The following is a 26,213-nucleotide window of genomic DNA, read 5'->3' as shown; positions in this document are numbered from 1 at the left end:
TCCTTCCTTCCTTCCTTCCTTCCTTCCTTCCTTCCTTCCTCTCTTTCTTTCTCCCTTCCTTCCTTTCTTTCTCTCTTCCTTCCTTACTTCCCTCCCTCCCTCTCCCTTTTTTTTTCTTTCAAGGCTAAGATGAAAATATGTTTTGCATGACTTCACATGTATAATTGATATCATATTGTTAGCCTTTTCAGTGGGTGGAGGAAAGGAGAGAATTTGAAATTCAAAATAAAAAAAAATGTTAAAAATAAATAATTTAAAAAGAAATATGGTTTCATCAATGGAAATTACATTAACTTCAACTTTGCTTTTATATTCTAAGGTTCATGGGGCTTTTCCGTCTAACTTGTAGCTAAAACCTCTTAATTTATTGTTTTTTCATTCATTCATTTATCACACCCTTGCTTAAGAGCTTTCAACAACTTCCTGTTGCTATTTCAAGCTTACCACTATCTGTCTCTTACCTACCTTCTTAGCCTTATTTTCATTATTCTCCTTCATACACTCTCTTTCCCATTGAACTAGACAAGCTCTTCTGTGATTGCATGCCGCCCTGTGCCCCCTAGTCCCTGCATTCTTGCAGGCCATCCCACATTCCTGAAGTGCAGTGCCTCTCATCTCCAGCTGTTGAAATCCTTCCCTTCTTTCAACACCCAGCTCAGCTGCCCCACTTCTCCATGAAGCCTTTTCTGATCCTGTTGAAAGTTAACTCTTCTTTCTCATGTGTTTGGAGAACACTTTGTTTCTACCTTCCTGGCATCTTTCATACTTGTGCTCTCCTATCAGGTGGTAAGCTTCACAGGGGCAGAGACTTTGTCACTTTACATGTTCACATCCCTAGGACCCAAGATAGAACTACACCAGTGATTTCATTGGTCCCGGAAACTCCCAGTGAGGGAAACCTCTCTACCAGTGTAAAATGACACTTTTCCTGTAGTTTATAGTGGGCATTGAAAACTTGTGATTTGCCCAGGGTCACACAGCTAGTGGGTAAGAGAATCTTGAACTCAAGTCTTTCTGGTTCTGAGGTTGCCTCTCATAGGCATTTTATAACTATATGTTAACTTGAATTTCATATGGCATTTAATGGTGCCACTTGCCTTCCATGATTCACCATTTCCTCTAATTAGGACTTGGTGCTTAATGTCCAGCCTGCTGTGCCTGTGGTCCAAGGGTGATGGGGCAGGAGAGAAAAGGAGAAATGTAGTAAGGGGCCAAATCCCTGAGGAGTTTGCAGAAAGGTAACTGAAGAGAACTCAAGAGCTAAGCTGTCCCATGGGGGACCAATTCCCAAGAGTCACCCCTACTCTTTCTCCTCTTCTCCCCACCCCATCTATTTCCTGCCTAGGGTACTGACTCAGGGAGGTAACCCCAAGGGAGAAGGAGTATCTGCCAGCCGGTGCTCATCATGTACACACCTACCCCCAATTCCTAAGACAGAAGTGGGGTCCTTAGGGCCTTTCCCTTTCCCACAGTATACCATCAGGCTGTCCTTTAAGCCTGTGGATGGGGAGATTTTGGAGGGCACCCAGTAGGGCTTGTCTCGTTCTGCCCCAACTGTCTACAGGAGGATGTCATGGGTGGGGGGAACCGGGAGGGCCGCGGGGGGACTGTGTCTGAGGGGAGGAAGGGGGCTCCTGGTTCGACCCCCAACTCTCACTTCCCCTACTCAACGGCGTCCAACTCCAGGTGGTGCTGCCAGCCTGCCGAGAGGCAGCTGGGCTGCCCCCTTTGGGCTTCTCCCCCGCCCCACTGCCCCGGCGGCCGCCGCCGCCAGTACCGCTGCGGCCAGCCCACGGGGGCGGGGCGGGTCAGTCCCTCCGCCCCCGACGGCTCCGAGGAAGCGCCGCCGCTGCCCAGCCCAGTCCGAAAGCAAAGCGGGAGTCCCCGGAACAGAAGCTGGAGCCTCTTTGCCTTTCCCCGGCCTCCTTCCCGCCCTCGGCAGAATTACAGGAGATCCTACGGCCCGGGATGTGAGCTGGGCTCCCCTCCAGTCTCTGCCATGGCAGCCTCAGGTCAGTCCCTTGCTCCTGTCTCCTCTGATCCCCAGTACAGCGATCCTCCCCTGTCTGGCGCCAAGCCACCCTCCTCTGCTCTAAAGAGCTTCGTGGGACGCAGAGCCCCCAGATAGCCCACGGGGTTCCCTGCACTTCCCAGAGCTGGCGCGCTCTCTCTCTTGGGCAGCTTGGGCGCCCTGCTAACCCTGCTTCTCTCTGCATTCCGCCACTTACCTGGCATCAGCCCGGTCCCACGCTGGGCCAAGAACTGTTTATTTAGCGAGTGCTTCCCGGACTTGTCAGATTCCTGGATCCCACGCTCCCATTTGTTTGTTGGAGGAAGTTTATTGGTTTCGCCTTTTCTTACTCAAACCCCACCCCAACCCCCCAGGTTTTTTTCGTTCTCCGAGCCCTGGCAACTTGTGTTAACTGATGGATGCTACGGTAAGCAAAAGGAAAGAGAAGTCAGAAAAGCTCTGTGTTATTTGGCAAGAATTCTCTCTTGGTCTTAGAGGAAGTTCCATGTAGTGTAAAGAAGGTTGGATCTGAGGGGCAGCATGGTATATAGTCAATCGACTGAGCACCAGTTTCAAATTCCGCCTCAGACACTTACTAGTTATGTGACCCCCAGAAAAGTCACCTAACCGCTCAGTGCCTCAGTTTCCTCGTCTCAAAAATGAGGAGTGGCGGGCTATTGGGCATGATGGCTTCTAAGGTCCTCTCCACCTTGCCAATCTTACTCCCAACCCGCTCCCTCACCCCTGTCAGTGATGTTGGGCATCCATGCTCTTCCTTGAACAAGACGCTCTATTTCTCTACTTGGAATTCTCACTGGCTGTTCTTAATGCCTGGAATCCTCTCCCACTTCGTCTTTCCCTCAGCTTTCATGGCTTCCCTAAATCCAAGCTAACATTCCACCTTCTACAAGAAGGCTTTCTAAATCCCTCTTAATTCTAGCTTTCTTCTTCTGGAGACTACCTCCAATATATCCTGTCTATATCTTTTTTGTAAATAGTTGTTTTTATATTGTGTCCTCATTAGACTGTGAACTCTTTAAGAGAAGAGATTGTCTTTTGCCTTTCTTTGTACCCTCAGCACTTAGTTCCAGACACACAACACGTGCTTAATAAATAGTTGCTGACGAATTCCAGCTCTATGGTCTGGGTTGGAATCCTTTATGACCTTGGACACTTTGGGCATCAGTTTCCTCATCTGTAAAATGGGAGAATAGTATTAGAAAATCTCAGAGTTACTTTCCAGCTCCAATTCAATGATCCCATCATCCTATGCCTGGCTATTTGTTAGCCTATATCCTTGGACAAGGTTTTTAACCTTTCTGAGACAGAGATTCCTAATCTGTAAAATGGGCATAAAAATATTTTCATTATTTTCCTCAAAGGCTGTTGTGAAGAAACCTATATAAATTTAAACTTGGAATAGATCAATCAATGAATGAAACATTTGTTAGGCACCTACTATGTGCTAAGCCAGGCAGCTAAGTGGCTCAGTGAATGGAGCACTGGACCTGGAGTCTGGAAGACCTGAATTCCAAATCCAACCTCAGATACTTACTAGCTCTGTGACCCTGGGGAAGTCACTTAACTTCTGTTTGCCTTAATCCACTGGAGAAGGAAAAGACAAACCACTTTGGTATCTTTGCCCAGAAAACTCTGAGGTCAGTGTTGGCGTGCTATGGTGAGTGGGATCACGAAGATTTGGACACAACCAAAGGACTGAAAAACAACAAATGACCTAGACCCTGGATACAGTTTCAATGAATGAAGCATTTCTTACTCTAAAGGAACTTACATTTTAACAAATCAATGATTACTGTTATTGCAATGACTATTAGAATTTTTTTTTTTTTTTTGCTTTTTGGAGGGGGGAAGGTAGGGCAATTGGGGTTAAGTGACTTGCCCACTGTCACACAGCTGGGTTTTTGTGTTAAGTGTCTGAGGCTGGATTTGAACTCAGGTCCTCCTGACTCCAGGGCCGTTTCTCTATTCACTGTGCCACCTAGCCATCCCCCCTCCCCCATTTTAAACATTTTTTTTTGACTATTAGAATTTTTCAAGGAGCTTGGGCAGTCAATCCCAACTCTGCCCAGGAGGGGTCATTTATACCATCCGTGTCTCTCTCTCCCTCTGACAAATATCTTGATAAAATCCTCCATCACCCTTATATTTCCACCCCTTTCCTTTACTTTCATGTGATCTTTGCTAAATTCTTTTAGAAATAGGAAGGATTTGAGGCAATGTGGGGAGAGAGGGAGAGCAAGATCAGCCAAAATGTAGTATGATTCTTTTCTGTTTTGGTAGTGCTGTTCTTGGGATCTTTTCTTAGCTTTGCCCCTAAATAAGCTTTATAAATTTAGGTAAGTCAGTAGACATAGCAGTGGTCATTTTTTTTCTTTTGTCCAGAACTATATTTGGTATAGGGAACTGCTGTGAGGAAACTATTTACCAATGCAGAACACTTAGGCAACTTTTCTGCATATTAGTTTTAGAGAGCTTCACTGAGAAATTAAGTGAGCTGTGTAGGGTTTCACGGCCACTTTGTGTCAAGAGTGTGGATGTGAAACCGGTGCTCTAAGACTTCTTGGCTAGCTTTGTATTCACTAAACCAGAGCTGTCAAACTGCAAATACTAACCGGATTAAAATGGAATTGGGAAATGCAAGAATAAGAAGAGAAAGTGGAGGTGGAGGTGTTTTGTAGAATTTTCCTATGTCCTTATTAAAGGATCTGGGTGAATGCTACCATCCAATGAAGAGGGCCCACTTCTCTCATCTTCTGATAGCAGGGACCTTTGAGATTTGATTTGTTGTTGTTGTTGAATTGTGTCTGACTGTTCCTGACCCCATTTGGAGTCTTCTTGCCGAGATACTAGAGTGGTTCGTCATTTTCTTCTCCAGCTCTTTTTACAGATGAGGAAACTGAGGCAAACTGGGTTAAGTGACTTGCCCAGGGTCACCACAGCTAGTAAGTATCTGAAACAGAATTTGAACTCCTGATTCCAGACCTGGCACTCTGTGCCCTGAGATTTGATAGTTTACTGATATCCTTGGTTCTGTGTATATTAGTGGTCCTTTGCTTGAAAAAGGAAACTAACCACATACTGGCAACCATCCCAGAACAGGGACCTGGACTTTTGAAGTAGCTAGAGCAGTTTGGAGCATAACTAGTAGAGTGCCAGGCAGGAGGACCTGAGTTCAAATTTGGCCTCAGACACTTACTAGCTGTGTGACACTGGGCAAGTCACTTGACCCTGTTTGCCTCGGTTTCCTCATCTGTAAAATGAGCTGGAGAAGGAAATGGCAAACCATTCCAGTATCTCTGCCAAGAAAATGCCCAATGGGGTCATGAAGAGACTGAAATGATTGAACAACAAGACCAGCTTGGTCACAAAAGCTGTTACCTTAGGGCAGGTCTCTGTACTTAAAATGTAACATGTGTCTAGCTACTCCTTGTGAAAAAATGAATAGAATTATTAAAAAAAACTTTAATAACAAATTGATAAATAACAATAAGATGATTTGGTTTGGAAATCACCAACTTTTGTGACCTACTAAAGGAGAAGATGACATGGAGGACTTGGGATCTGCTTTGCTTAATCGTGTACTTATCTTGCCAGCACATAATAATGATACTAGCTCACATTTGGAGGCAGCTAGGTGGTGTGATGGACAGAGTGCTGGACATTGAACTGGGAAGATTGGAGTTTGAATCCTGGAACAGACAATTCCTAGCTGTGTGTTCCTGAGCAAGTCAGAACGGCTCTGTGCTATTTGGCAAGAACCCTCCCATGATCTTAGAGGAAACTATGTAATTAAAAGAAGATTGGATCCCCCAAGCTCAGATTACTCCTCTCTAAAATGAAGATAATAATAGTACATGTTTCGTAGGATTGTTATGAGGCTCAATCAGGATAATATACTTAAGGTACTTTTACAAATGAGGAAACAGAGGCTCAGAACAGTGAGTGAAATGACTTGACCAGGGTCACATTTCCAGCAAATGTCAGAGCTAGGTCTTGAACTGAAGTTTTCTGACTTCCAGCCCAGAGATTCTTTCTCCTCTACCTCTCCTATAAGCTCTGTACTGCTGTCCTTGCTGGAGGGAACTCTGATAATTGAATTAAGGAGGGAATAGTTTTTTGTAAAATGGTTGCCTGGTAAAAAGTTGTGAGTCATCCACTGAATGAGAAGAGAAAATAAAGAAGACTTTCGAGGCTAACTGGAAAATGCATTGGTGAGATTTAATCAACGTTTGAAAATTGTGCTGCCTGTACATTACTGTCCATCAGAGGCCTTTAGCTTTCACTGTAAGCTATGGGAACTGAGAGTACAAAATAAATATCTATATCCCATAAAGAGGAGAGTGCTCTGACACTGAAAATATGTTCGTTTATAAAAATCAGTACTGCTTGCAGGAAGGCACAATCTGTGACTCCCTCCCTCGCCTACCCATAGCCCCACACTGCCTTCAAGGGTATATCTAAAATGGCACATTTTGGAAGTAAAGCATGAATTGAGATAGAGTTGCAACAGGAAGCCACCATTCTCTGGGAGTAGAGATGGATCCTTGGTGGTTTGACTGATTTGGAACCTAAAAGTGAGTTCTGGAATCACTTGTCGTGACATCTGACATTGTCTGTTCATGGTTAGTGATGGCTCTTGCTGTAGTTATACCACTGGGGCCCCAACTAGGCTTTGAAGTCTGGAGGGATTAGGGACCATTGAAGAGAAAAAATTATTTTAGGAAATGATGCTTTTCAAGGTTCTTTGCACACCGTAGTAATTGCCTGAGCTCTTCCTGGTTATTTGTTATCACTTCCCACAAGTAGTCTTAAAATTAATTCATGATCAAGGAAACCAAACTCTTTTAATATTTTATTGATGCTTTGTTTTTTCATCAGGTCTTTGGCATCAAAATGGATGGTCTGATATCTTTCAGAATTGTTTACTTTTTTGTTACTCTGAAAGAGTCTTTCTAAAAAGAGAATACTCTTGTCTCCTGCATTAGATTGTAAACTCTCTCAGGACAGGACATTTTTTAATTTTTGCCTCACTAGATGTCTCAGTGAATAGAGTACTTTGTCTGGAGTCAGGAAGACCTGAGTTCAAATCTGGCCTCAGACACTTAGTGACTGTGTGACCCTAGATAATCCACTTAACCTCTATTTGCCTTAATCCACCGGAGAAGGAAATGATAAACCACTCCAGTATCTTTGCCAAGAAAATGCCATGGACAGGATGGCCTGCAGGGTCGCAAAGAATCAGACATGACTGCACGACTGAACAGCATCAACAAATCTCTGGTGCCGGGCACAATCCATGACACATAGAAACTTATTAAATACTTACTGATCGATGTGAAAAGACATAAAGGAAAAAAAATAAAAAAGCATAAAGGAAAGAGATGGAATATTGTGTGTAAAGAACAGCAAGAAGACCAGCTTGGCTGGAATGCAGCTTGAATAAAGGGAGGGAACATGTAATAGGTCTGGAACTGTAGATTGGAACTGGATTGTGAAGGGTTATAAATGCCAAACAGAGGCCATGATTTCAGTAATTTTCCCTTCCCCTTCCTAGATTCTGTGTGAACAGGGGAAATCCCTGCACTTTTTTCTGCTTCCTTCCACTGTATATTTACCCATCTTTCCCCCTACAGTCAGATCCATTTAAAGTCCCTCAAGAGAAAACCAACTGTCTTAGTTTTTGTTTTTAAATGAATTTTTTTTTCCAAGTGAAAATCTGCCTTCTTTCCCTTTCACCTTTCCCTTTCCCTCATTGAAAAAACAAAAATTAATAAAAATCCTCTGTGATGAATATAACCAAGCAAAACAAGTTCCTGTATTGGCCATGTCCCAGAAAATTATGTCTTGATTTGCATTTTTAGTCTATCACCTCTATCAGGATTGGGTAGCCTGCTTCATAGTGAGTCCTTGGGAATTGTGACTGGTCACAGTTGATCAGAGTTCCTACAATTTTCAAAATGCATTGTATTTACGATATTGATGTTATTATACTGCTCTCTTGTTATAAATGGCTCTCCTGGTTCTGCTCACTTTACTCTGCATTAGTTCATACAAGTCTCCCCAGCTTCCTCTGAAACCATCTCTATCATACACATAACAGCATAAAAGTATTTAATCACATTCATATACCATGACTTGTTCAGTCGTTCCCCAGTTGATGGGTATCTCTTCAATTTACAATTTTTTTGCTACTACATACAGAGCTACTATAAATATTTTGTACATATTTACTCTTCTCTTTCTTTCATCTCTTCAGCTATAGATGTAATAGTGATATTGATGGATCAAAAGTCCATGGATAAAAGATCAAATGGATCAAATGTACAGTTTTATAGACCTTTGGGAATAGTTCTGAGTCACTGGGTGGATTCTGAGAATGATGGGTGGATCAGTTCACAACTCCACCAATAGTGCATCCCAGTTTTCCTACATCCCTTCCAACATCCAACATTTCCTTTTTTGTCATATTAATCACTCTGATAGATGTGAGGTGGTACGTCAGAGTTTTTTTAATTTGCATGTCTCTGATCAATAGTGATTTAGAGCATTTTTTCATATGCCTATAGCTTTGTTTTCTTTGTCTGAAAACTTCCTGTTCATATCCTTTGGCCATTTATCAATTGAGGAATGATTTTTATTTTAATAAATTTGACTCAGTTCTTTATATATTTGAGAAATGAGACCTTTATCAGAGATACTTGTGACAAAAATATTTTCCCATTTTTCTGCTTTCCTTACAATTTTGGTTTCATTGGTTTTGTTTGTGCAGAAACTTTTTAGTTTTATATAGTCAAAATTAACTACTTTATATTTTGTAAAGCTTTCTATATCTTCTTTGGTTCTAAATTCTCCCCTTATCCATAAATCTGACAGATAAATTATTCTATGCTTTCTTAATTGGTCTATGGTATCACCCTTTATGTATAAATCATGTAACCATTTTGACCTTATCTTGGTATATGGTGTGAGACGTTGGTCTATACCTAGTTTCTGTCATACTGTTTTCCAATTTTCCCAGGAGTTTTTGTCAAATGAGTTTTTGTTCCAAAAACCTGGATCTTTGGGTTTATCATATATGCTAGATTACTACGGTCATTTACTATAATGTAATGTGTACCTAATCTATTTCACTGATCCCACCACTCTATTTCTTAGTCAGTATCAGATTGTTTTGATAATTACTGCTGGATTGCTATGGAAACAGGTTCTGTTGGTAGGCCCCAGGGATGGGGTCTTGCTGTTGGCCAGTCCTGGGCAGAGGATTCTCTACTGGTTAGTGTTGGGTCAAGGACTGGCTGGTAACTTGTGCTGGGGATTGGGTCACTGGGGTGGGATATTGATGCACTGCACAGATGGCTCACTTGTCTAGGGGGTTGCTGGCTTGCAGGAGAGCAGGGCCTCACTGGTGAATTGCTCCACCAAGAATTGGAGTCTTGCTGCAGGTCCCCTGCTATGAGGCTAGCCTCTGAGGTTTCTCTTGGACCTCGATCTCCTCCACCCCAGTGAGACAGACCTTTCCTGACATGCTGGTAAGCTGCTTCCCTGTTCCTAGGCCAATTCTAAGGTAGTTTTCTAGTGTTTTGGAGGGAAATTTTGGAGGGCTTCAGAGAGTTCTTTCCTTGCTCTACCATCTTGGCACTGGAAGTCCTAGAGCATAGTTCCAAGCTGCTTTCCAGAATGGGTGAACAAGTTTATAACTCCACCAAAAGTGCACTAATATACCTGTATTCCCAAAGACACTCCAAAATTTATCATTTTCCTTTTTTTTTTCTTTTTGCTTTTTGGAGGACAATTTGCAATTGGAGGGCAATTAAGTGACTTGCCCAAAGTCACACGGCTAGTGTGTCAAGTGTCTGAAGCCAGATTTGAACTCAGATCCTCCTCACTTCAGGGCCGGTGCTCCATTCACCATTTTCCTTTTTTTAAGTCAACTTTGCCAATCTGCTGGGTATGAGGTAGAACCTCATAGTTGTTTTAATTTTCATTCCTCTAGTTATTAGTGATTTAGAAATTTTTTTTTTCACGTAACTATGAATAGCTTGGATTTCTTTCTCTTAAAACTGCCTCTCCATATCCTTTGACTATCAACTGAAGAATGACTCTTATTCTTAAAATTTGAATAAACTACCAATACATCTTAAAAATATGAACTTTATCTGAGAAATTGCTTTTCTTTTAATTACATGTGAGTTGATTTTGCTTTGCTCAAAACCTTTTTAATTTTATATAATAAAAAACACAGGACACTGAATTTGTGTGCCATCTTTGCATAGAGGCCATTCTAATCTTATCTCTATTATTTTAATTTTAGTATAATGTGACTGAGATGAGCACTGACTAGGGAATGACTGGTTTTTGGATAAAATTTCCTTCCATTTCCATCACCAGTTTCCCCATGCTATGGTGTCCCCACCCATGGAAGAAAAAAGAGGAAGTGGCTTGATATTTTCAGGGAAGTGATTTATGGTTAAAGGAAAGGAATTATAGTGGATGGATGGGACATCCCCTGTTCTAGTGATACTTGCTGACCTAGACTTTTTAAATCTAACATTGGGGTGTCATCCAACCCATCATGAGAGGATCCTAATTCCTCCTTTTTTTAGTCTCCAACTTCTCCGACAAAAGCACAGCAAGACAAAAAAGATGACGAAAAATTCTAATTGTAGGATTGAGTAAATTGCCCCCAAAGCATGTGACAGGCTGGTGGAAAAGTTAGTTGTGATACTATTATGATTTGTTAACCACTTCCTTTTAAATGTTCCCATCATAGTCACGTAAGTTCCAAGTCATTTGAATTTAATGCCAATCGTCCTATAGTAAAACCTCAGCTATCTTGGAACCTTGAGAATGAGCCATTCTGGACAGAAGTTTTCTCTGTATGGATGTGCAAGAACTTTTTTATTTTAATAGTTTTTGATGGAAATAAAGCTATGCATTTATCTCTGCCTTTTCATTGTTTTGGAGAGGATGAAGGGAACCTGATATATGATTTAAATGTTATAGGAAACTCTCAGTGAGGAAACTCCTTTTATCAAAGTAGATTGGTACTTGTTGTGGGGTTGTTTTAGTCATGTTCTGTCCGACTCTTCTCTTCGTGACTCCATTTTGGGGTTTTCATGGAAGAGATACTAGAGTGGTTTACCATTTCCTTCTCCAGCTCATTTTACAGATGAGGAAACTGAAACAAGTGAGGATAAGTGACTTGCCCAGGGTCACGCAACTAATAAGTCTCTGAGCTTGTATTTGAACTTTTGAATTTGAGTCTTCCTGTTTCCAAGACCAGTACTCCATCCTAACTGCCCCAGACTGGCACCTACTCTATAGCTATAGTTTTAAGGGAGTTTCCTCTATAGTGATCTAGGTCAGTGGTGTCCAATAGAAACAGATCCCTGACACACAATGTTTTCTTAGAAAACCACCAACTAGCATTATTTATGTTGTATTGTATTTTTATTCATTTTGTTAAATATTTCCCAATTTCATTTTAATCTGGTCTGGCTGCACTTGGAGTTTTGCTGCTGCATGCAGCCTTTGGGAGTTTGGTTTCTCTGCTTTAGGTAGTACCTGGCAGAAGAGAGATTTGAATCTAGGTCTTCTGACCTTTACTGTTACCACTAGACCATGCTTCCTCTTGGATTTCTGGCTCAGGAACATTACTAGAACTACTTCCCTGTCCATCCTCAACTACACTTCGAGCTTATTTGTTCCATCTGTACGTAGTAAATTAAGGAGCAATCTTCCTTAGAGTTTCAAAAATTGGTATCCAAGGTATTTTGAGGATAGTACCAAAGCCTACAAGTTCTGCATCAGAAGTATAAAAAATTGAAATTCTCTTCAAGGTGACAGTCTTCTTAGAGTTTATCTTTGACCCAAATTCCCAGCACACTCAACATTAGCTATTTTATATTTCAAGTTATTGTAAAATAGAATAACTCAGAAATGTCCCGGGGAAAGGTCAATTTTCCTTATGAAGTTAGCTGTTTAATAACATACTGCCTATGAAATAATACCCTGGTCTGTAGATTGACCCACTCAGAGAGCATTTGAGAGGCAGGAAAATAAAAATATTACTGGGCAAATAATTTTGCTTCCTCATGATGGACTCCATAGCTGTTTGGCAAAAGAACAGCTTTGATAACCAGCTAAACCTAAGGTTAGCACAATCTTTTACTGGAAGAGTCACAAAAACGATACAGTAAGAAAAAAATTCTTTATCCATCCATCCATTAGTTTGAACTACATAAACAGCAGGTAAATGTGTATTACCTTTAAAGGCTCAATGATAGGGTCTTGAAGGTCCACAGGCCGCATGGACCCCAGTGGATAGATTGTAGAGGTGAACTTGAATGTGGAAAACAAATTTACTTCTTTATTTTAATTAACCTCTAAGTGAAATGTTGCATATCCTTTAATTATTTTAAAAAGATTCTTGTTAGAAGGGTTCTATAAGCTTCATGAGAATGTCAAAAGGACCCTGGGTATACAAAAAATTAAGAAACCTCTGCTGTAGGAGAAGATTGTCCAGAAAGCAGAGATCTTATATTATAGGAATATTTAGCAGCAATATAAATAGGAAAAGCTAACCTGCCCATAAAATCTGTTTAAACTTTGAGGCCTTCTCAAGAAGTCAAAAAGAAGTGGGAAAGGAAAAATCAGAATTTGATATCTTTTTGATAGAAAAAGGGGTAGTATCCAACTTAATCAGCAAAATGAAGCATAATACTACTAAGAAAAATATATACTTTTAACATTGGGCAACTTCTTGGTACTCTTTTTGAGAAAACCAGTGTTGAGAAAGGCAGCTAGGAAGTGCAGGATCTGGCTGGAGCCAGGAAGACTTATCTTTCTGAGTTCATATCTGGCCTCAGACACTCACTAACTGTGTGACCTTGGGCAAGTCACTTAACCCTGTTTGCCTCAGTTTCCACATCTATAAAATGAGCTGGAGAAGAAAATGGCAAACTACTCCCGTATCTTTGCCAAGAAAACCCCAAATGGGATCATGAAGAGTCAGACACAACAAAAAGCAAGTGAACAGAAAGTGTTCAGGATGAGTCTTTGAAATGAAGCATAATAAAGGAAAGAGATTTTAAAAGTAAATAAAGCTGAATAGAGAAAAAGGGCTAGGTAATGATGATTCAATGCTTACATTCTGAAAGGTAGGTGAAAAAAGAAAACCAAACTATTATTTCTCTAACTGCTTTGCCTTTTTAGAGGTTATTGAAGGGAATCTAAGAAAGACTAGTTCTGTGCTTGGGTGTTTAGACAAGAAGGATTCTAAAGAATAGGTAGGGAGGAACTTAGTATTTCTTGTAATTTGGTTAATATGAATGGTAATTCAAGATAGCTAGATGGCATGGTGGATAGGGTGCCAGGCCTGGTCAGGAAGACTCATCTTTTTGAGGTTAAATCTAGCCTCAGACACTTACTAGGGGTGTGACCTTCGGCACATCACTTAACCCTTTTTGCCTCATTTTCCTAATCTGTAAAATGAGTTGGAGAGGGAAATGGCAAATCACTCCAGCATCCTTGCCAAGAAAATCCCAAATGGGGTCATGAAGAGTCAGAAACACCTGAAAATGACTTAACAACAACAACAAAATGGTGATTTACACGTAGTGGGGATGTAAAGAAAAAGAGGGAATAAGTGAATAAAGTCATAGAAACAATAAATGATAATAAATAAAATGATAAAGCTATGAGATGACGTACTAAAACTTATAGAATTTAGCTAAGACAATCCTTAGAGGAAAATATGTCTCTGTACAGCTATATTAACAAGGGAGAGATGATCAATGAATTGGGTACATACATTTTTTTAAAAGCTAAAAAAAAATCAACAAATTAAAAAACCCAAAGCTAGCACAAGATAAGATAAAATTAAAAATAAAGTATTAAATTAATAATACTAAGAGTTGTTTAAAAAACAGTAGACTAGATTAACCATTTGCTAACTTGATTGAAAAGAGAAGAAAATTAAATTTGCACGATAAAAATGAGAAAGGGGAATTCACAAAGAATTGGGGAGGAAATGAAGAAAATTATTTGTTTGCTATGTCCAATTATATAACTACGAAATGGAAAACTAATGAAATGGGTGAATAATTATAAAAACATAAAATACCTGTATCAACAAAACAGGAAATAGAAAATTGAAACCAACTTCAGAAAGAGAAATCTAGCAAACCATAAATTAATTTCCAAAGGTGTCAGGGGTGGGGGGAAGGGGAGAGAAAGAACCTTGTCTTGACTCATTTACAAATGAATTCCATGAGATAGTCAAAACACAAGAAAAATCTTTTGCTATATAAATTGTCTGCAAAAATGAAGAAGGAAGAGAATTCATCACAGATCTTCTATGAGACAGATATGGTTCTGATACTTGAACCAGGAAATAATAAAACAAAGAAAGAATTTGTTGTTCAATCATGTCCAACTCTTCATGATCCTGTTTATGGTTTTTTTTTTCTGGCAAGGATACAGGATAGGTTTGCCATTTCTTTCTCCAGTTCATTTTACAGATGAAGAACTGAGGCAAAAGTTAGGTGACTTGCCTAGGGTCACACAACTAGTAAGTGTCTGAGATAAGTTTTAAATTCAGGTCCTCATGACTCCAGGGGCATCACTTTATCCACTATGCCACCTAGCTGCCCTATCACAATAAATTACAAATGGAAAAATTATCTATAAATAAAATCACATTATACAAATGTTAAAGGACAGTGGCAGTTTTCACAGTTATGGATAGAGGAAAAATTTCTTATCAGACATGGGATAGAAAAGATCATAAAAGGGTCAGCTAGGTGGCACAGTGAATAGAGCACTGGCCTTGGAGTCAGGAGGACCTGAGTTCAAATGTGGCCTCAGACACTTAACACACACACACACACACACACACACACACACACACACACAAAAACTAGCCGTGTGACCTTGGGCAAGTCACTTAACCCCAATTGCCCCACCTTCCCCCCTCCAAAAAACAAACAAAAAAAAGATCGTAAAAGATTAGCCTCATATAAAATTTAAAACTTTTGTAAAATAAGATTAGTGTCATTAGAATCAGAAGAAAAGATGAAAGAAAGAAAATATATTAATTGAGGAAGACCTTTGCAACAAATAACTGATAAAATTCTGGCATCTAAAATTTAATTTTTTTAATCAACATTCATTATTGAGAGAGATCTTTGTGCTAATTACTGTGAAGGTGGAGGAATGCGGGTAAGATGGCCCTTGCCCACACAGACTTTACAGTCAAATTGGACAGACTTGGCATAAGCACACAAAACAATCATAGAATAAGATAGCATTGGGGTTGGACTACAGACCTCTAAGGTCCCTTCTGGTTTTAAACCCAGGAACCTACAAGTACTAAATCTTATCATGTCCAAAGATGAAATAATCCAGTCTTAGCTGGAGCAGTCAGGGAGAGCCTTCAAGGAAAGAGGTGGTACTTTAACTAGACACCAGTAACTAGTACAGCATGGATAGATAAGCTGACAGGACAAGGAATGGTAGTTTTAAAGAGAAATCATTGATACATTTTGTTTTGACACGAGGCAATTCCCAAAGTCTCTTAGAAAGCATATATTTCATTCACAACTGTCAGTTTATCAACTGTTAACAAAAAGAAGGTATGTGTCCTTGAACTTTGATAGGATTGTACTAATGTCAACCATAGATGTGTCCTGAGTTTTGTTGACTCACCATGTTGTTGCCATTGTACATGTTCTCGTGACTTGTTTCTTTATATTGTGTCACTTCCTACTTATTTTCCCACTTTTTTCTCTGGATTCTTTTTCCTTTTCTTACTCAGTTCAGCAGTGGTTCCATTAAATTTTCATACTATAATTTATTGGATCTGTTTCTCAGCTGTTGGGCATGTATATTGTTTCCATCTTTCTTGTTATCACAAAGAATGGCATTTTTGCATATATTGGTCTTTTCTTGCTTTCAGTAACTTCTTGGGACATAAACCCAACAATCAAATTCCTAGGTAATTTTATTGTTTCATTCAAAATTGTTTTCCAGTACAGTTAAACCAATTCACAGTTCCATTAGGCATAAATTAACATGTCAGTCTTCCCCTAGCCCCTCCAACAATGAGTTTTCCCATCAGTTAGTATCTTCATGAGCTTGGTAGTTCCAATGGATGATACTTCTAAGTTGTATTAATTTTCATTTCTCTGATTATTAGTGATTTTGAATACTTTTCAGGTGGTATAGTTTATTTCCTCCTTTTGAAAATAAGTTGTTTGTATCTTTTTACAATTTTTGCTATTCTCCAATAGACAAATGCTTTCTGTTAATGACTGATAAACTAATAGTTGTGAACAAAACATATGTTTTGATTTGGAACTATTCCCAAATGGTGTATAAAAGTGTGCATACCCTTTGGCCCAGCAATACCACTTCTAGAGCTGTATCCCAAAGAGGTCATAAAAATGGGAAAAGGGTCCACATGTACAAAAATATTTATAGCAGCTCTTTCTTGTGGCCAAGAACTGGAAACTGAGGGGATGCCCATCAATTGGGGAATGGCTGAACAAGTTGTAGTATATCAATGTAATGGAATACTAGAGTGCTATAAGAAATGATCAACAGGCGTACTTCAGAAAAACCTGGAAAGATTTATATGAACTGATGCTGAGTGAAGTGAGCAGAACCAGGAAAACATTGTACACAGTAACAGCTACAGTCTGCAATGACTAATTTTGATAGACTTAGCCCTTCCCAGCAATGCAAGGACCTAAAAAATTTCCAAAGGACTTGTAATGGAAAATGCCATCCACATCCAGAGAAAGAACTATGGAGTTGGAATGCAGAGCAAAGCAGACTATTTTCTTTTTTGTTTTGTTTTTTCTTTATCATGGTTTCTCCCATCTGTTACAATTCTTTTATTCAACATGATTAATGTAAAACTATGTTTAATAGGAATGTATATGTAAAACCTATATCAGATTGTATGCCATTGTGGGGAGACAGGGTTAAGGGAGAGGGAAAATTTAAAACTTATGGAAGTAAATGTTGAAAATTAAAAATAAATAAAATTAAAAAGCATATGCTTTGGAAGGGTCTTTTGGAACTGTCTTATGTGAAACAAAATGTATAAATAAATTTAAAAAAACTTCCTTTGTTCTGTCTACTTATCCATATTGTATCCATGTTTTGGGGTCCAGTTAAAGTATTCATTAAGCCTCTCCTTGACTCTCAGGTCAGATTGGATTCTTTCATCTTTGGATTTAATAGAATTTAGTATTTGTAGTTTCCTGGGTTTAGAACCAGAAGGGACCTTTGAGGTCACATAGTCCAAACCCAAGACTATCTTGTTATATGATTTTTTTGTGTGTGTATGCCAAATCTCCCCAACTTGACTGTAAAGTCTTCATAGGCAAAGGCCATCCTCCCTGGCATTTCTCCATCTTCAAAGTAACTAGCACAATCCTGGACTCATGGGAGTAATTCAAAAAATACTGATTAATTTTTGAATACTTTGGCTACTTTTTTTCTGTTCAAAGTAAATAATGTAGACCTGTCTCGTTCTTTTACAGGAACACCCAGGAGGTGTGATATCCTAATTGTCCACAGCTCAGATGCCCAAGAATGGTGTCAGTATCTGCAGAATCTTTTCCTTTCAAGTTGTCAGGTTCGGAACCAGCACACCCTGACCTATGAACTGAGACATGGGGCTGCCATCCCCACTAAAGACCTGACCCTCTTCCTCAACAGTCGATGTATCATTGTACTCCTATCAGGTGAACTAGTTCAGAACTTTTATCAGCCCAGTGTGCTCTCCAGCCTTCAGATGGCCCTATGCCCTCCCCATAGGGTGTTGAAGTTGTTCTGTGGGGTGGACGACTGTGAAGATTTCTCAGGGTTCTTCGAGGACTGGGCCTGTTGGCAGGAGCTCACTTATGAAGATGAGCCTGAAACCTATGTGGCTGCAGTGAAGAAGGCTTTTTTAGAAGGTAATCACCTCCTCTCTGGGTTGTGGGAAAGGGAGGAGAGTTTTCCCGGAACTCTGGATTCCTTGGGTAAATCAGGTACATTCCAGTGTCACCCAGGGCAAATCAGTCTCTTTTCCCTTCCTGGGGGGGAATTCTCACAGCTATTGACTCAGGGTAGATTATTGACTTCAGTGCCCGGGAAGTGTGACGTGCCATCAGATTATTAACAACCAAAGGTTATGATGGAGAAGGGATAAACAGTCTCTTTTTTGGCTCTCTAAATCTATCTCTGTCTTTCTTTCTGTCTGTCTGTCCCTCTTCCATTTGTCCTTGCTAGTGAGTTAAGAATTCTCTTTACCTTTTGATTTTTTTACCCTGAGTTAATTTTTTTTAAAGCACTACATCAAGCAACAATTTATACTATAGAGACAGCAATGAAAAACCTAAGAACTCTGTCCAATACAATGACCAACAATGATTCCTGAAGACCAATAATGAAGATTACCTACCTCCTGACAGAGAGGTGATAGACAGCATGCAGAATGAGACATACTGGGGTGGCCAGGTAGCACAGCGAGTAAGAGCACCGGCCCCAGTGTTGGGATGACCTGGGGATCGAATCTGGGCTCAGACACTTAGCACCCCAGAAACACCTGGCCGTGTAACCTTGAACAAGTTACTTAACCCCAATTGCTTAGGGGCGGCCAGGTGGCTCAGTGAGTAAGAGCACTGGCCCCGGTGTCAGGATGACCTGGGGATTGAATCCGGACTCAGATACTTAGCACCACACCCAGAAATAACTGGCCGTGTAACCTTGAGCAAGTTACTCAACCCCAATTGCTTTAAAAAAAAATGAGACATATTTTTGGACAAGGCCAATATGAGAATTTGTTTTGGCTGACTATGCAAATTTGTTACAAGTGATGTTTAAAGTCTACATATACTTTAAGGTTTCCAAAATTTCCATTATCCCATTTGACTTTTGCCATAACCCTGCAAGGAAAGAATTATAGATATAATCATCTTCGAAGCTCAAATAAATTTCCTAACTTGCCCATGGTCCTACAATTAATAAGTGTTCAAGGTGGGATTAAAATTCAATCATTCCTGACTCCAGGTCCAGCACCCTATTCACTATCCCGTGCTGCCTGTCCTATATATACAAATTTATTAATTCAATGATCAATACACAGTTATCCCTCCCAAATCACAGGGGTTAGGGGAGCGGTGACCCTTGCTATCTAGAAAAATCCAAGTAAAATTTTTTGGCCCTCCCTTTGTACTCAAGAAGTCTGATTTTTTTCTTTTTTCTTTTATGGAGTGTTTACAGTACCTTATTGTAAAATTTGGGTTAAGCATTTGGTCGTAGGCTCTGTGTTGTCTGCTGGTCTTTGCAAGTCATCTGTGGCTTCCACAAAACTCCCCCCAAATTCCCATTTAATTTCTTATGCCGACCTATGATAAATATATTGAAACCAAGAAGGAGAAAGTCATGATGGGGAAGGGATAACTGTAATGCTTAATAGAATAAAAAATATAAGGGATATAAAAGATTATATAAATCAGGGGTATACTGGAGCCAGCTCAAAACAGCTCACAAAAGTTGACTGCTAATGAATTTTGTACGTTGGAAATTGTTAAATGCTACAGATTAGGGCTTGATTTATGGTTTTGTTGATTGTCTAGACAACAGAAGTGATAGAGAAATACAGCATCTTGACTTAATAGTGTCTTGGTTTTTTTTTTTTTCTGGGAAACTGGTTCTTAGACATTTACTGGTACACCTCTGCATGAAATCTAGTGAAGGACAGATCATTTATAAATGAGAAGGGATCAAGGAAGGTTGAAAGGACAAGTCAACATCTGTGACGGGGTTTAAAAGATGGATAGGGGGTGGCCAGGTAGCACAGTGAGTAAGAGCACTGGCCCCTGTGTCGGGATGATCTGGGGATCGAATCCAGGCTCAGATACTTAGCACCACACCCAGAAATAACTGGCCATGTAACCTTGAGCAAGTTACTTAACCCCAATTGCTTTTAAAAAAAAAAAAAGATGGATAGGATTTCAGTACCTGGGATGAAGGGGAGCTTTAGGAAATGGTCCAAAGGAAGCCCTGGGGTGAAAATACTAAAGGGACAATGCATAGATTAATTTGGTTGGAGGATAGGATATGAAGTGTGTGAAATAAGACTGGAAAGGGAGGGAGGAAGCACCAGGGCATGGAGGAGACCTGAATGCTAGGCTTAGCAGTATGGGCTTTATTCTATGAGCAGTAGGGGTGGGGGGCAAAGCAATAGCATCATCAGAATCCTATCATCCAAATTCCATGTTGGGAAGATTTCTTTGGCAGCTGGGTGACGAATGATTGAGAGAGGGCTAAGAATGCAGGCAGAGAGACTCATTAAGAGGTTGTTTTAGCAGTTCCTGTGGATGTGGAAATAAGGACTGTGTTCACCCTTACAGGAGGTTTTCAGCTAGACAACCATTTTTTGATTATGTTTTCAGAAAATTCTGGCTTCAGTACCAGTTGACCAGGTGACTTCTGAGATCTCTTCCAGCTTTAATATTACGTGATTTTGTCATTTGTCTCTTTTTTTTTTTTACCTTTTGGAGGGCAATTGGGGTTAAGCCCAAGGTTACACGGCTAGTGTTTTTGTGTGGGGGTTAAGTGTCTGAGTCTGGAATCGAACTCTGGTCCTCCTGACTCCGAGGCTGTCACTTTACTCACTGCACCACCTAGCCGCCCCTGTCATTTGCCTCTTGTCATTCACCAGAAGGATATCAGTCAGCACTTGGCATCCCACTTCTGAAAGACTGAAAGCCTCTAGTCAAACATAGCCTTGTTTAATTTTTCATGCAAGTGAAAACTTACCCAATTTGTGATGGTGCTTAAGTATATCTTGTGTTTAATGTAAGACTTTTCCTATTAGTTCTTTTACAATTGGTCACTGCTTTAAAGGGAGAAGCAACATGTATTCACAATTAGAGTCCATCAATGTTTTGAGCCAAATGGTTTTTTGAAGTCATACCTACATCATACATGTAAGGTTAAACTACGAATACACTATTTCCTACAATGACTTTAGAAAAAATGGATTCAGCTGTATCTCAGTATTTAGAAAGTAGCCTTAGGTTATGGAGGAGACCACTAAGAACAGAAACAAGTTGCTATTTCTCTTAATTTTCCTGACTTTTTGGATCTTTTGCATCTTTTTGTAAGAGTCAATGTTGTTATGACTAATGAAAGCAGTCAGGCAGTACAATGGATAGAGCATAGGACTTCTGGAGTTAGGAAGACCTCAATTCAAACCTAGATGCTTACTAGGTGTGTGACTCTGGGCAAGTGATTTAATCTCTGTCTGCTTCATTTTCCATATCTGTGAAGTGGGAGTAATAATAGCATCTGCCTCCCAGGGTTGTGGTGAGGATGGAAAATGAGACAATTTTTGTGAAGCTCTTTGTAAAAATAAGCACTATATTAGCATTGGCTATTATTATTATTAGCTTTTTGTAGGAGGAAGGGCCAGGCAATTCGGGTTAAGTGACTTGCCCAAGGTCACATGGCTAGTAAATGTTAAGTGTCTGAGGCAGGATTTTAACTCAGGTCCTCCTGACTCCAGGGTTGGTGCTCTATTCACTGCGCCACTTAGCTGCCCCAAATGGCTATTATTATTAATGACACAGTTATTATTATGACATGGTTGTTCAGTGGATACACACATGGGGCCCTCTCTCCTTACACTGTCTGGGTGATCTTGGGCAAATCATTTTAAACCATCCCCATTTTCCTCAGTCGTAGAGTGATACCATGAGGAGAACAGAGGAATGGGATGAGTTCTCTAAGGTCCCTTCAGCTTCAGGAAGGCTATTATTGTGATAACTGCATAAAGCACCATGGGTTGAAGTGACTTGCCCAGGGTTTTGCAGTCAGTATGTGTTGGAGGTGGGACTTGAACACAGGTTTTTCCTGGCTTCCAGGTCAGCTCTCTATCCATCATCCTATCTGTCTCTCTGTCTCTGTCTCTCTTTCTTTCTCTCTAGCAATCAAGCCTCAAGTCTGGACGACCTGTGTTCTAACTCAGACACTTATTAGCTGTATGACCCTGGGTAGATCATTTATCCCAGTTTGCCTCCATTTCCTCATCTATAAAATGACCTGGAGAAGGAAATGGCAAACCTATCTTTGTCAAGAAAATCCCAAAATGGGTCACAAAGAGTCAGACACAACTGAAAACAACTTAACAACAAAACAAATCATGCCTATTTTAAAAGACAATTGCAAGTGAATCTAGCTTTGCCCAAAATGGGAAGAGCATACTGGTTTAGAGGGAAGAACACAGGATTTGAAGTCACAGACTAAAGGATAGGGAGCTGGCCTTGAAGCCAGTGATACCTGGACCTTTGGCTCTTGACTAGCTGTGTGACTCACTTAATCCCTCTGAAATTCAGCTTCTGAATTTGCAACATGAGGGATTTGGACTCAGGGTCCTCAAAGGTCCCTTCCTCCTCTGCATTTATAATCTTCTAATTCCTTGTAGCCCAATGTGCCCTTTGAAAAATCACTTCATTCCTCTGAATGGTTGGATAAGGTCATTTTTAAAGTCTAGCTCTAACTCTGATTCTTTGAACAAATTAGAATGGTAGTAGTAGGAAGAGGAAAGGACAATAGCTTTCAAGAGAGATTTGGGGACATAGAATTGGTTCATTCACTGCTTGGATGTAAGGAGAGAGGGAAGAAAGAATCAAGGATTTTAGGCCAAAATTTTAAGGGGCAGTGTTTGGTGGTGCCATATCACCTTTCCATCATGGCAGATCTCCACTGAAACATGCTTATTCCTTTGCTGTTTCAGGCCCCCAGATAATCCCATTGGGAGAGGCAAAAGTCGACTGGGTGATGAGGAATGATTCAATGATGGGCCTGGGGAAAGAAGTGAGGTGATGAATAATCAGGGGGTTAGCTAAGGGGCTTTTGGTTTTGAGGGAGTTGTTACATTACTATAGAAAAAGTGCTATTGTAAATTCAGGTCCCAATGGGTACCATGATTCCTGGGGCTTGCAAATCTCACTTGAAATCTCATTATTGACCTACCATGGTAAGATGTGTTTCCTTCCCCTACCTTTAGAATGGTCTAACCACTCAGTAGTAGTAAGCCATCAGAGCTACTTGCTTCATACGTTTCCCTTTCTGGTAGTATACAAATTTGTAGTGACAACAACTGACCTTTACAAAGTACTTTAAAATTTGCAGATTATTTTACAAAGATGATTGCATTTGAACCTCACAATATCGCTTTGATGCAGGTACTATAAGATGTTTTTATCCCCATTTTACACATGGAGAAACTGAGGCTCAGAGAAGTTTGAGTCATGGTCACATAGCTGGTAAATATCAAGAGGCAGGATTTAAACCCTCTTACTCCAAGACTAGCACACTTGCCACACTTTTATCAGTCACTGTTTTCTCAGAGCCTTACTTTAAGGGAATAGTGGGCTTTAGGGCTATGGACTGTACTCCATAGCTCGGTAACAATTTGGGTGTAAAAAATTTTGGGAGGAGATGGTTTACTGATTTACTGATGACTCAGTGTCTGGCATAGGGTCTTGTTTGGGCCTCTGCCACTGACTTATTTTGTTGTCTTTGGCAAGGAATGTTTAATCTCTTTGTAACTTGGTTTTAACTCCTGTAAGTGGAGGAGGGATCATAATTTCTTGCTGTTTTCACCTTTGATGGGGCTGTTGAAAGTAAACATGACTTTCTCAAGGTTCGGCTCAGGTCTGGACATGAAGCCCTTCCTGACCTCCCTCCTAACTGCACCCCCTTCCCCCATGTTAATGAAATTATTCTGCATTTACTTTATCTGTTTATGTGTTTTCTCCCCCTAAGTAGATGGCTAACTTCTTGAGATCAGGGTTTATTATTCTTTGTCATTTGTGTTTGTCTACCCAGGCCTAGCTCTGTGCCTAGCCAGTAGTAAGGCCTTAATAAATGCTTGTCAAATTGAATTGAATTGAATTGACTTGCTTAATACCCCAGAGGATATGTTTTCAATTTATTCTTTCTTTTAGTAAAAGTTAAGGATACAGATTTAGAGCTGAAAGGAACCCCAAAAGGCATCTAGTTCAACTTCCTTATTTTACAGATAAGGAAACTGAGGCCAAGGGAGCAAAAGGAATTATCACACATATGCCCTTCTGGAATACTGATGTCTCCATATGGCTTGAAAAGCTTAAAAGGAAGCAGGGAGGAAGGGTCAAGGAGGCAGAAGAAGTTGAGCAGGGCCACTCTTTAATGGGGAAAAGAGAGAAATTGTAAAGATCATAATCCATGCCCAAAAAACCCATGTAAAATCCATACAACAAATACTCCTGCTCTGGATTTCCAAGAGGAATTGATTCAAGGGCTAAGTGGCTTGAGTGTCCTTAGCTAATGCATTAGGAGGAGTACACAGGGAAGCTGTTATCGGTGCTCTAGAGCGGACCCACACTCCAATGTATACAACCACCCATTCCCTACAGAGGGAGTAATTCTGCTGGAGTAAGGATGAGCAGAGTTGCTTTCAAATGCTGGCTACGGGTTTGTGTTACTGTAGGCCAGGTTCACCTTATCCTCTGGGGCTACATGAGGTGATTAGAAAATATGACCACTTCCTATGTTTGAGTTGATCTCGGGTCACGACCCATGCTGCCTTCTGAGAGTGTGGTGCAACAGAATCAGTTTGGCTTCTGATGTACACTGGTGCTGCTGCTGCCAGACCTGCTTGAACTTCTTCCAAGTGGCCCTAGGACTCCTGACCTGGTTTTCTTAAAAGGCTTAATAACTCCAGCAGGCCTTTCTGACGTCACCAACTGATCTATATCCCAATACCAAAAATCTAAGTGCACCCAAGGACGCATTAAGAAGGAAGCAGCATGTAGAACAAGAACGTAAATGGGGTACCCCGACTCTGTCCTGCCCAGACCACACCCCTGTTATCTTCAGTTCTCTGCACACAGGGGTGTTTAAAACCCACAGGAGGACTGCCGAGATGGGGGGAGTGATTAGGGACCATGGCACCTGAGCATCAGTAGACCAGAGAAATGGCTTAGGGGAAGATAAACTTTAATTCAGTACATTGAATTTTAATCTTTCAGGGCAGGGATGATCTTTTTGCCTTTCTCTGTATCCCTGCAGCTTTCTAGCCAGCGCTTGACTTAGTTCCTGGCACATGTTGTTGTTGTTGAGTAGTGTCCGACTCATAATTTCTTTCTAGATGGAAGGATTGGGGGAGAGGAGAGGGAAGGGGGAAAAGGAGGGCATATACCTAAGGCAGAAGAAAGCCCCATTGGGTTGGGTTTTTTTGGAAGAGATGTTGGAGTGATTTACCATTTCCTTCTCTAGCTAATTTTACAGATGAAGAAATTGAGGCAAATAGAGTTAAGCAACTTGCCCAGGATCACACAGCTAGTGTGAGGCCATATTTGAACTCAGAACTGATTCCCAGCTCAATGCTCTATTCACGGTGCCAACTAGCTGCACTGCTTGGCACACAGTAAGCACTTAATGAATGCACATTGTCATTGTCTTTAAACATCTGCTAAGTGTGGGACATTGGACCTGGTTGGGGGACGGGTGGTGGTTTACAAAGGCAAAGAATGAAGCGGTTTCTCTCCTCCAGGTAGCCTGTATCTTCTGGGGATGAACTGAATTCATGTAACACGGATTAAGCAAAGAGGAGGTCATTTGAAGAGGGAGAGAGCTCTGGCGGAATCAGGGATGGCATCATGGAGGAGAGAGCACTGGAGGGAAGCTGAGGACCCTAAGAGGGGAAGAGGAGGAAGTAGCACACTGCCGGCTTGGGGGGAGGTTTGTGGCAGTCTGTGTCAGTGCAGGTGTGGGTTACCTGGTATGGGACCTTCTGCTGGGCCACTCTGGCCGAGATGTGGAGTGCAGAAGGTCATGGGAGTGACAGCAGATGAAAGGGAGGTGGGAGGGGCCAAGGGACTGGGCAGCAGTGTGTTTGGGAATGTCCAGGTTAATATTTATCTAGGAAGTAGAGGACAAGATGATTGCTCTCAGTCTTTTGGACTTGGAGAATATTTTAAAATAAGGAAGTGAGAAAGCCCCAGGTGGAACATATTTCCTTTTTTGGATAAGGCTTTTTCTTTGTTGCAAATGTTATTGAAATGTAAAAATAACTCCTGTCAAGGGTGTGTGTGTGTGTGTGTGTGTGTGTGTGTGTGTGTGTGTGTGTGTG

The 26,213-nt window shown here is 40.7% G+C and overlaps 1 protein-coding gene and 1 non-coding gene across 2 annotated transcripts in view; one reads left to right on the top strand and one right to left on the bottom strand.

Annotated features, from left to right (window-relative positions):
* Window positions 1-1,816: 1,816 nt before the first annotated feature.
* PIK3AP1 (phosphoinositide-3-kinase adaptor protein 1) overlaps window positions 1,817-26,213 on the top strand; it is a 140,318-nt gene continuing 115,921 nt past the window's right edge. Inside the window, exons 1-2 of the mRNA XM_069067107.1 lie at window positions 1,817-2,012; window positions 17,584-18,000. Of these exons, the coding sequence (XP_068923208.1) occupies window positions 2,000-2,012; window positions 17,584-18,000 (430 nt within the window). The 5' untranslated portion in view covers window positions 1,817-1,999. The remainder of the gene's footprint in view (window positions 2,013-17,583; window positions 18,001-26,213) is intronic.
* Window positions 10,265-10,366, bottom strand: LOC138145614 (U6 spliceosomal RNA). Its single transcript, XR_011164267.1, has one exon. It is a non-coding gene; the product is annotated as a U6 spliceosomal RNA (small nuclear RNA).

Source organism: Petaurus breviceps, unplaced genomic scaffold (assembly GCF_028583685.1).
Source record: "Petaurus breviceps papuanus isolate PSGF00001 unplaced genomic scaffold, PetGlider_PUasm1.0 90740, whole genome shotgun sequence".
In the NCBI taxonomy this organism is placed as follows: Eukaryota; Metazoa; Chordata; class Mammalia; order Diprotodontia; family Petauridae; genus Petaurus; species Petaurus breviceps.
The sequence above is the reverse complement of the archived record's forward strand: the minus strand, read 5'-3'. Positions and strand labels throughout refer to the sequence as shown.